This window comes from Berghia stephanieae, chromosome 5 (assembly GCF_034508935.2).
Source record: "Berghia stephanieae isolate SIO BIC M18660-M18661 chromosome 5, UCSD_Bste_1.3, whole genome shotgun sequence".
NCBI lineage: Eukaryota > Metazoa > Mollusca > Gastropoda > Nudibranchia > Aeolidiidae > Berghia > Berghia stephanieae.
In genome coordinates, this window is record NC_088364.1 from 49077939 (window position 1) to 49090616 (window position 12678).

The following is a 12678-nucleotide window of genomic DNA, read 5'->3' on the forward strand; positions in this document are numbered from 1 at the left end:
CGAAACGCACGCACCCCAATATCCGACAAAGTATGGAGAGGCACAGCGTGGGGGGGGGGGGGGAGGGGGGGGGGGGGGGATGAGAAACCTGGATTCAGGAAGTACACCAGTGGGAGTAACCTGGGACTCGGTTGTAAAAAAGCAATAAAAAATGTGGGGGGGGGGGGGAATTTTTCCGATAACCCGGCAATATGCGACAAAGCATGGGAGTGAACCTGAGACTCAGTAAGTATACACCATGGGGAGTGAACCTGAGACTATGGGTTTTCGGCGGGCTTCAGCTAGTTTCATATAAAAGCAATTACTTTTTTTACGAAACCCGATTAATCCTGGCAATATCCGAGAAAGTTATGGGTAGTAGGCAACAGTGGGGAGTGAACCTGAGATTCGTGGAAGTAAACACCAGTGAGGAGTGAACCTGGGACTGGGTTTTCGGCGGGTTTTGTATAAAAAAAAAGCAATTTACTTTTTGTTTACAAAATGCGCCAAATCCCAACAAAATGGGGCAAAGTTATGGAAAGTAGGCAAATAATGGGAGTGACCTGAGACTAAGGGAAGTGTACACCAGTGGGGAGTGAACCTGAGACTCTGGTTTTTCAGCGGGTTTCAGCGAGTTTCATATAAAAGCAATTACTTTTTTACGAAACCCGATGAAACCTGGCAATATCCAAGAGAGTTATGGGAAGTAGGCAACAGTGGGGATGAACCTGAGATTCATGGAAGTGTACTCCAGTGGGGAGTGAACCAGAGAATCTGGTTTTTCGGAGGGTTTCAGCGAGTTTCACATAAAAGCAATTACTTATTTACGAAACCCGGCAATAATCCGACAGTTATTGAAAGTAGGCAAACAGTGGGGGGGTGAACCTGAGACTCAGGGAAGTATACAACCAGTGGGGAGTGAACCTGAGACTCTGGTTTTCAGCGGGTTTCAGCGAGTTTCATATAAAAGCAATTACTCTTTTACGAAACCCCGACGAAACCTGGCAATATCTGAGAAAGTTATGGGAAGTAGACAACAGTGGGGAGTGAACCTGAGATTCATGGAAGTGTACACCAGTGGGGAGTGAACCTGAGACTATGGTTTTCGGCGGTTTTCAGCGAGTTTCACATAAAAGCAATTACTTTTTTACGAAACCCGGCAATATCCGACAAAGTTGTGGGAAGTAGGCAACAGTGGGGAGTGAACCTGAGACTCAGGAAGTGTACACCAGTGGGAGTGAACCTGAAACTCAGGGAAGTGTACACCAGTGGGGAGTGAACCTGAGACTATGGTTTTTGGCGGGTTTCAGCGAGTTTCACATAAAAGCAATTACTTTTTTTACGAAGCCCGGCAATATTCGACAGTTATGGGAAGTAGGCAACAGTGGGGAGTTAACTTGAGATTCAAGGAAGTGTACACCAGTAGGGAGTGAACCTGAGACTCTGGTTTTCGGCGGGTTTCAGCGAGTTTCATATAAAAGCAATTACTTTTTTACGGATATTGTCGGGTTTCGTAAAAAAGTAATTGCTTTTTTTTTACGAAACCCAGCCCCAGGTTCACTCCCCAACGGTGTACACTTCCCTGAGTCCCAGGTTCACTCCCCACTGCTGCCTACTTCACATAACTTTGTCGGGTATCGGCGTGTTTTTGGCAGGTTTCGTAAAAAAAGAAACACCCCTAACAATACCACATGTATTCAGTAAATAGATGTCAATTGTAGTCTAATATTCAGTATCTATTTAAATTATTATTATTATTATTATTATTATTATTATTATTATTATTATTATTATTATTATTATTATTATTATTATTATTATTATTATTATTATTATTATCACGTAAATTTTAATATAGTACGGCAATTAATTCACGGAAGTACATCGCTCAATTAAAAAATGCAGAAAGTCTGCCCACATATTTATAATGAATCGGGTTTGCCTTAGATGACAAAACAAACAAACAAACAAACAAACAAACAAACAAACAAACAAACAACAACAAGAACAACAACAACAACAACAACAACAACAACAAATGAGACAAACAGAAAAAAGCAAGATTTAAAAAAATAATGAACAATAGAAGAGTACAATAATGAAAAACAACAACGGGATGATAACACATAAAAGATATTCGTAATAAATCGATAACTGATTACATCACTCCAACTACTTGGTTAAAAAAAATAATCATCATAATCATAATAGTGATGATGACGATTACAACAACAATAATAATAGTAAGTAAGTAGAAATAATAATAATAATAATAATAATAATAATAATAATAATAATAATAATAATAATAATAATAATAAATAATAATAATAATAATAATAATAATAATAATAATAATAATAATAATAATAATAATAATAAAAGTACAATAGTATAATATCAACATTAAAGCATATTACAAGCAAATAAAATTATAAAAACAAAAGTTTAAAAAATATCAATAGACAGAAGGAATTAAAAAAATAATGGGGAAAAAAAAAACAAGTTACCCCTACCGGGATTTGAACTCTCGAACCTTAAACTCAGAGTCAAACAGCTTATATCCACCAAGCCATGGTGTCACTGAACTCTTAGTGACATTTAATCATGTCTATTTAGACATTTAAAAATGGATTTGAATGCCACTCTTATTTTGATTTTTTGAACTATGTTAATTGCATAAAAGCAGAAATTTAAAAAAAATTACGATCAAAATATTTTTACAGCTTCGATTCGGGCTGTCAGTTAGTGCATGTGTTCAATCTGGAAGTAGGTCAACAGTTTATTTCCATTCAACCGAGATTGTCGCACTTTTCACTCTCTCTATGAAAAAGAGTTCCTTATGGATACTGAATAGTGGCAAAGCACTATTCAGTATCTGATACTGAATAACCACTTCCTTATATTTATTGGAGGCGGTTTAATACTCTCTCTCTCTCTCTCTCTCTCTCTCTCTCTCTCTCTCTCTCTCTCTCTCTCTCTCTCTCTCTCTCTCTCTCTCTCTCTCTCTCTCTGTGTGTGTGTGTGTGTGTGTGTGTGTCACGCACACATATACACCGGGGTATGTTAGCGAGAGAGTGGTAGAGGAATAAGTCGAACAGGCAACGCAAAGCCAGCTGTATTGTTACTTAAACTTGATGTGTATTGTATTCTCGTCTGGCGTTTTATGTTATAAGCATTTTATACTTTTATACATGCTTGCCGATTATTCATTTATTTACCTTTTTTCTTAATAGATTACTTATTGGATTTAAAGTTAAAACGTTGTCTTAAAAAATATTTTTGAAAATAAATTAATCGCAGATTGTCGACACATTAATGACATTCCGTTCCCCCCCCCCCCCCCACCTTCTATCTATCTATCTATCTATCTATTTATCTGTCTAACTATATATCTCCCCTGCCCACCTCATATTATAAACATTTTGATTTTGGATTTTTTTTGCATTTTTAGTCTGTACATATTTAAACTTGTAATCTCTTGTTACACCCATGAGAGAGAACGATTTATCAAAAGGGAAAGAGAAGGACCCGTGTCAAGGTCATGTCCTCTCTCCTCTTATCTTATTCGCCTGAAGTGTAATGTTATTTTTATTATGAGCTACAGATACATGTTTAGGGCATGATTATCTCCTAGTCGCGTTTAATCTTTCTGTTATCTCTTTATTTATTAAAAAAAAATATTACTTTAAAGATAGCGAGTTATTTCATTTTTTATCGTCGTCGGCGTCATTAATATCTTCTTTCTTCCTTCCTTCTCTCTCTCTCTCTCTCTCTCTCTCTCTCTCTCTCTCTCTCTCTGTGTGTGTGTGTGTGCTCTTATTGTTGCATTCCTGCTTGTATATATTATTAATTATGCAATCTACGCTTGCCATATAATAAGTACGTAAACTAATCCAATAGTAAGACATGCGCATACCCTCCCACTTGGTATGAATAACTCAGCTTATAACATCAGAGACTACGCGAATACCTATCTCCTATCTATAACCGTACGAATCCTTGGCGTAACGCCGTAAAATCCGTAGACCAGCGAGGATCATAAAAAGACGCGGCTCCGATTTCTTTTGATGTTAAACGTTCATCGGTCCGATTCCAAATCAAATTAACGCTCCTCCTTTGCTCTCTTGTCAGTGTGTGTGTGTGTGTGTGTGTGTGTGTGTGTGTGTGTGTGTGTACTGCTGCTGATAGCTACAATTTCTTTTGGTTTTTATATCTTCTCTTCCTGGGCAATGCTCCAAGTCAGATGAAAAAAAAAATGTTTTAATAAAAGTGCAAGAATTGTGGGTTGTGGTTTAGATACATGCGGAATGGTTTTTCTATTTTCTTCTCCTGTTTCTTCTCAGTGTTAAAAAAAATGTAAAAAAAAAATACAAATTACAAAACGAGCAACCAGTAACAACTTGAATAAAGTAAAAGCAGAGAAAATACCCCCTCTTCCCCTCTAATAGTGAAAACAATTTAAAAAAAAACCAAATACTATAACAAATAAATAAAATTAATATCGGATAATATCGGACACTTAAGAACATGATTTCACTTTTGTTTTGTTGTCAGCTGTGAATAGAGTACAAAGACTAGATAAATCTATATTTTAAAGATTAACTTTTTCTCTACCGGTCCATTGTTCGTGGTAATCTTACAAAGCGTTCGAGTTACACATAGAGATTAATAATCGATTGAAGAAGGATTCTGTTAAGATAAATGTTTCGAGAAGGTTTCAATCGTCAGCAAACATCAATTTCAATAATTAAAAAAACAAAACAACTCAATAAGGCAATTAAAAATAATATCTCCAAATTGTATTGTAATCGCACTGCAAGCAATGGATAGTAGAGAATCCCCACCCCCTCGTTCTCTCTCTCTCTCTCTACTTTTTATTTATTATTTTTTTTTTCAACTGGGGCTTAGGAAAAATATAGCTAGATTAATTATTTCGATGTCTATTTTGAAATGTATTGATAAGCAAGGGGATTCATCTCGCTGTTAGGTTACGTCGGCACATGAGAGAAGAAAAAAAAAAGTATGGAAGTAACCAATCAATCTTGCTCTGCTATAGCCAACTAATAATAAAATGCATGATGCAGAATGCGACATGAAAGAGACTTGGTAAAGAGTGTATTAACTCGTTGGAAGGATAAAACGGGGCGGGGAGGTTATGTGGTGGAGGCGATGGTTAAACGAGAGCCATTACTATGTGATTCGCTTGATTTATTAATGAGGATGATTGGAGAGTAAAGTGTATAGATGGCGTTGTGAAAGCTGAGCGAGTGGTGTTGATGCTTCGATCAAAGGGCTGATTGATGTCCTGCCTCTCCTTTGATGTCTGCCCGCCACTCTTTTGGTTCACGCCGCCTTGTCTCGATATCTTGGTGTATTTCATCTCAGAAGGGCACCCAGACTGGGCTGTTACGTATACAACCAGTACTACATTATTTCTCACAAGTACTTATTCCATTGCGTTTGTTTACCTGACATCTCTCTCTCTCTCTCTCTCTCTCTCTCTCTCTCTCTCTCTCTCTCTCTCTCTCTCTCTCTCTCTCTCTCTCTCTCTCTCTCTCTCTCTCTCTCTCTCGTTGTGTGTTTGTGTGTGTCCTGAGAAATTGGTGTTTACTCCCGTATCCTTGTCACCGACACGTAATTTTAAAATTTCAACCTATAATAAACTCCCCGTTGAATGCAACACGGTCTTATAATTAGTATGGCTGCGGCTCGTGAAACAGTAACCCGTGTGTTTTCCGTCTCTTTGAAGAAGGGGGTGACAAATCGAGATGTGTCACACTTCAAAGGGCTGGTGAGGCTGTGAAAAATGAACAGTTGTCATCGTCAGTGTCGAGGCCCCTTTGTCTCTGGGAAACTGGGGGGTTTAATTTATTACTACTTACTAGCGCTGCGACCAACTACGAACAACCGGGTCCCTGGTTATCGAGATGAGAAAGGAAGAGCTTCGTCGGTTTTACCTACATATGCCTATACCTATACAATTAATAGTATTCGTTTTTGCTGGTCCATAGTATGCATCGTCGTCGTCATTATTGTTATGATTATTCTTATTATTATTGTTTTTGTTATTATTTGTTTTTGTTATTATTTGTTATTGTTATTATTATTATTATTATTATTATTATTATTATTATTATTATTATTATTATTATTATTATTATTATTATTATTATTATTATTATTATTATTATTATTATTATTATATACATGACAATTTAACTCGGAAACTAACGTATCTATAGCGAGATTTCTGTTGAATACGATGTATTTAGTTAGTCACGAAAAATAGATGGGGTTACTTTCATTTAACAATTGGAGGTATTCCTATTACTGTATAACATATATACCTTGCTCGTCATAATAGAAAATTTGATACTACTAACGCAGAAGACGACGAAAGTTTGTTGTCACATCTATCTATCTATTCTTTATTTTGTGTGATGGGCGTGGTCTCGGTCCATATGAGGAGTGCACTTCAGTAGCTTGAAGTTAGGAAGATCTGACAGAAAGTAGTTTACAATTAACCAATTCCCTATCAACAATAAGGCGGAAAGCAACTGTTTCGTAACCATTCTCAACATTGGTCTAAACTATAGTTTAAACAATGCATGATTCATATTATGTACTTTTGCTGAAAATGCTCGAAACCATTGGCATAATCAGCCACAACAATGCCGCCAGACCCTCATAACATTTGTTATGAACATCTCGATGCCCATACATTACATTGTAATAGCGGCAAACCCAGTTAGATCAAAGAGAGCATTCCGTTTGTGTCGGAGAGTGATCATTGTCATCAAAAGATCTTTTATGACAGATACCAGCGGCAAGCTGTTGTCAACCCTGTACTGTCGTCTGTCGTTCAATGACAATCCAAACTTTTTTTTTTCTCGTTTCTTTCTTTCTTTTTTTATTTTTTTTCAGTTTGGCCAGAAAAGGTTTTTATTTCATGGATGGCTGGATGATGATTGTTGTTGTCAGTCAAACAGTCTTAACCTTGAAACTTCTATAGAAGTTACCAAGTTTCGGACTCTTTGACAAGTTGAACACATCTTGATCTTTCAGGTGTATAAGAGGAATTAGAGTTTTGCGGCCAAAAGAAAAATATAGACATTTTGTCACTGTGTACAATAGGAATGCTGTTTTAATTACGATATTTCGTTTCAATGTATTATAAGTTTTTTTTTAGTGTTTAGTTTTAATAGTATGTATTCCTCAATTTAAAAATATATATATATATAGATATAATACTTCTACGTTTTTTATTTTTCGTTCTTTCTTTTTTTATTTTTTTATTTATTTATTTATTTTATTTTTTTTGATCCAATTCCTTTGATCTGGTTTTATGTTCATAATGATTGAATATGTATGAGCTGAATCTCATTAGCTGTATAATTCCTTTTCATCAATAGGTATAATATTTTATTCCCAATTTATTTTTATTTTTATATTATAAACGCATAATTTTTCTGAAGTGTTATTGATAAAAGAATGGTACGGGAATGTTTATTTCTAGTTTCACATATTTTATTGAGTTTTGTCTTTTGTGTTTGTATGTATGTGTGTGTGTGTGTGTGTGTGTGTGTTTGTATGTGTGTGTGTGCACGTGTGTGTGAACAATTCCATTCCATTTAATTTTAATACGTCCCGTTTGATGTTTATGGTGCTAGTTTTATGTGTGATACGCCAAACTATATACTATTCTTCAAATGCATCGCTTCGTTGACCAGCCTTAGTGACTTTAGATTAGTATTGAATGGTTCGATCGAGGATATCACCTTTCTCTCTACTTTTAGCCTAGAGAAACATTGTCAAAGTTTACAGTCATAAATTAAAATAAATTGTATTAAAAAGTTGACCATTAATTTAGAGAATTTCCACGGATTCATCATTCCCAATAATAGTGTATATTATATACTTTTACTTATACCCCCCCCCCCCCCCCCCAAAAAAAAAAAAAAAAAAAAAAAAAAAAAAGCAAGCAAGCCATGGTATGGAATCAAGTTCATTTCATACAAGTCGCGTGTCAGGCGTCCTTTTTTTTTACTTGTAATATCCGCCACCCACCTTCAAACATGGTTTACCTCCGACTTTATTCACTCACGTGTCGCCCACCCGGTCCTATCCGATGTCTTTGATTAACCTGTCTGATTATCTACATTATATCATAAATTATTTTATATATATAAATAAAAAAGTCTCGGCTTCCTTCCCCTCTTTTTTTTTTATTCGTCCCCTCTTTTTTTTTCTCCCACCCTCTCCTGTCATTAATAATGACATTTTAAATACAGTACTAATTCATGCTTATTTAATAATTAGATTAATATTAATATTCGAACCCCGCTCGCGCCCCCAGATGCACGTGATGACGAGACTAATGTCATTTCGTTTGATGTCAGTGGTATCTGTATTTACGTAATTATTTGAGCTAAGTTCTGTCAATCAAAAGCTTGCATCCTTGATGAGTCGTACTCATGTTTTATGCAGCTTGATAACATACGTGTTAGATTTTTATCTAATTATTCTTCGGGTTCAGATCGATTACATAATTAATAAATAAGTTTGGTATTCATTTTATTTTTTATTTTTTAAAATAGGTGTAAAATAAATGACTTGATGGTGGGATGAAGTATCACTACCATGCGTGAGAAAACCGTTCGATTTAATTATATTGTATATATAGTATACCTAATCATATCTGGCCTGCAACTCATCTATCTTCCTTGAACAGAGTTCTGCCGTACTCTGGAAAAAACCATGTTTAAAAATTTGGCCAGAAAACTCGTTTTTTTCAAATATCGATCGATTTAAATGACCCTCATCTTGGCAACAAAAAAAAAACCCAACAAAACAACAAACCCCTCTCAAACCTGGGACTTCGCGAAGAAAGTGCTATGTGATAGATTTGTGTCCTAAGCGATTTCTTCTGTCTGTTTAACGCCACAGAATCTAGGATACACTTCCTCACCTCTATGGCTAGAGCTCCTTTTCTTTCTTGTGTGTGTGTGTGCCTGCCTGTAATAGGTTTTACTTTAAACTGTTTATACTTGATTTATTCATTGGATATCGATTAATTATTACATACATTGTATTCTTCCATAGAGATGGCTATCCTCACCACCTCCGTAAGAAACACCATCGGAAAGCCATGAAGACATTAGCGCAACAGAACAGGGAGTTCAAGACTGGCCTCCACACACAGATCATACCCGTGAGTATTTTGACTTGCCATACTCATACTATTGCATTTAGCCCTTATAGATAGTAGGAGCTTGGCCAAGACGCTAACAACATTGCCATCCGGAAGTATAACGGACCAACACACAAAACTATATTTATCCTTGAACGTTTATAGTCTGGTTAATACAGTTTAGTGAAGATTACTCATAAACGCGGATGGCAAAAAGTAATAATAAAGACCTGAGTCACGTCAACTTCATACTATCTATAGTCTGGGCTTGATTTTAACCATCCTGGAAAGACGGGTATTCAAAAATTTGGCCACCAGACAACTCGTCCTTCAAATATCGATCGATTTTAAATGTTCTTCAGCGATGTATGAAACTAAAACCTTAAAAGTGTTTTAAAATTAAGTGAGATAGTCAGTCAAAAGGCAACAAAGATAATTACGCACGATTATCAGACCTGCATGTGTGTGCGTAAGTTATGATAAGATCTGATGGAATTGGATTTTGAATCGACCTTTGCACCATCTAACAGATAGTCAGAGGTAAGAGGAGGCTTTTTGCACACAGACAAACCACTTGAGATAATTTTTATTTAAAAAATTGAATTTTGTTTTAAATAGCTCCTCCAAGTCGAGCCAAAAATTATTATTATTATTATTATTATTATTATTATTATTATTATTATTATTATTATTATTATTATTATTATTATTATTATTATTATTATTATTATTATTATTATTATCGTTGTTGTTGTTATCATTAATATTATTTTAATTTTGTCAAATTCTCACCCAATCCATTTCCAAGATATTATTGCAATCAGCGATAAGAACAAGTGAAAAGATTTTAAGTGTTTTTTCGGTCTATCTAGTATTTTGGCAAATTTCAGGATTTTATGATTTTTATATTTTTAAACAAATTGAATAGAGCGATAAGTTGTTCCATATAATATGTAATCGTTCTCTCTCCTCATGTTCAACACACGGACGCGCGCGCACACAAACATACACACCCACACACATACACAGACTCAGTGAGATGGTCTATCTAAATTCATCAAAGTAATAGGCGCGATCAATTATTTGTCGTCATAGGATAAAAGAGCCTAGAGTTGGGGAAGGAGCAATGGTGTGGAAGTTGGGGTGGTGGTGGTGGGCTCGCATAGTGTAGTTTTCGGCGCGAACAAAGATCAAAGGGTGGGGAGATCAACATGAAAGGGAATGTACTCTTTACTCCACAGGCCGCCGCCATTTGGTCGGACTGTACCGTAGTGATTGGCGATTGCTTGGTCTGTCTGTCAGTTTGTCAGTCCGGGGCGTGTGGCAGTCGTTGGGGATGTTTTGACTTGCCGTGGGCGCCGCTGGAGAATTAGTTTTTCGTTTTCAAAGCATTATTTTGTTTTGTTTTGTTTTGCTTTTTCGATTTCTTAGTAGTTATTATAAACATTCAGAAATATTGATAATAAATATTGTAGTTATATTTTTCACTACTCGATTCAATAATCACAGTTCTTCATTTGGAGGCAATATAAATACGAGTCATAAAGAATATACATAAAATCGGTCAGGGTTTTAAAAAAATATTTAAAAAAGAAATGATTAAAATTGGGGAGAGGGAATAAAATCGTTATTATATCCACTAATTTGATAATGCCAGACTGTCAAATTGGAAAACTCGGGACGGGGATGGGAGGAGGACTCGACTGAATTTATTTGATGAATTAGAATAGAGGATTATTAGGTCGTGTGTAATTATCGTGGTCGTAATAACTCGTCTCACTCACACAGTCGTCTGACGCACAAAAGGCCAGGGCTGTCTAATGTCACACTACTACTCACCAGAAGTTGGCTTCTGTACACGACGGCAGCTGCTGCTGCTGCTACTGACTGCAGTTGGGTACTCTCTCACCCTCCTACCGTACACAGCCCCCGGTCTCATTCCTTTAATCAAAGGGCGGCAGGGGCGGCGATAGCACCCATCGTCCATTATGCCTTGAGACTTCAAAGGGAATTTAGATTAGTCAGGGGGCTCTTGACTCCATTGTCCTCTACTACTAATTTTGTTCTTGTTGGTGTAGTAGTTATTCTGTCTGTGTGTTTTTGTGATTTGTGTGTGTGTGTGTGTGTGTGTGTGTGTGTGTGTGTGTGTGTGTGTGTGTGTGTGTGTCTGTTTTTTTTAAGTGTGAGCGCGGCGAGTGTGTCTTTATTTTCTCAATAGAGGTTTTGATCCCTTGATCTCAACTTCCGTCTGGCGTTCTCTCTCTCTCTCTCTCTCTCTCTCTCTCTCTCTCTCTCTCCTCCTCCTCCCTCCCCTCCCCCCCTCCCCTCCTCCCCCCCCCCCCTCCTCCTCCCCCCCCCCTCCTCTCTCTCCCCCCCCCCCCCTCCTCTCTCCTCTCCTCCCCCCTCCTCTCTCTCTCTCTCTCTCTCTCTCTCTCTCTCTCTCTCTCTCTCTCTCTCTCTTTCTCCTCGGCGGGGTTCATGACCTCCCATAGTGGGCAGGGAGGTACATACTGTGTCTTCTATCCCCCTATGTCTGTTTTCCAACATGCTCTCTGTCTTTGTCTTGGGATGAGATTACTTGGTTTTGTCCTGGCCCTGGCTGGATACCCTATCTGGAAACGGTCAAATGTATAGTTAGAGTTTTGGGAGATGATATTTTTTTCCTTGTAAATCATTTCCCTGTTATGCAATGTATTGTTTTGTTTACATATTATATATGATTTTTAAACATTGGAGTGTATCCCTCTTAGTTGGCACCTTGGCTTGTGTGTGGATGAGACTTTTAGGTGATCTCAAACTAAGTACTTTGATAGTGTGCTCTTGGAATCTACATCTGTTTCCTATTTGAACAAATTCCCCTTTGTCTTACCTTTTCTTGGGTGCTTTAATTGTAATTCTAGAATTTTTGACTATCCCAATTTCTTCCTTTTTACTGGCGCTGATATGACCTTAATGTGTTGCAAGTGCCGTAAAACTCTTAAAAACATAAGAACAAAACATCTCTCTCTCTCTCTCTCTCTCTCTCTCTCTCTCTCTCTCTCTCTCTCTCTCTCTCTCTCTCTCTTCTCTTATCTCTCTCTTCCTCTCTCTCTCCTCTCTCTCTCTCTCTCTCTCTCTCTCTCTCTCTCTAATCTAATTTATCTATCTCAATCTTCTACTCATTCTCTCCTCTCCTCTCTCTCTCTCTCTCTCCCCCCCCCCCCCCCCCCCCCACACACACACACACACCAGGGACCGTGTCTTGAACCTTTTCTCATCAAAATGTTCACTCTCACATTGTGTATTACATAGATTCCTCTTGTTCCATTGAAAAGGTGTGCGACCAATGACAGGGTTGTCTCATTACGCCCAGGAAGTTTCCCACAGTCCGACCTTTAACCTTCTCTTATTCCGCTGCTCGTAATTGTTGAAATACTAATCTTCGTGTCAAGGAATCCAAAGTGATCTTTTATGATAATAAATTGCCATTTTTTAAACCAGTGACACGCCATTATTTCATTTTGATG

The 12678-nt window shown here is 37.0% G+C and overlaps 1 protein-coding gene across 3 annotated transcripts in view; it reads left to right on the forward strand.

Annotated features, from left to right (window-relative positions):
- The window catches only part of LOC144973099 (axin-1-like), a 51190-nt gene that overhangs the window by 17730 nt on the left and 20782 nt on the right, over positions 1–12678 (forward strand). For all 3 annotated transcript variants that reach the window (XM_078915130.1, XM_078915132.1, XM_078915133.1), the window contains exon 4: positions 9085–9193. In XM_078915130.1, the coding sequence (XP_078771256.1) occupies positions 9085–9193 (109 nt within the window). The remainder of the gene's footprint in view (positions 1–9084; positions 9194–12678) is intronic.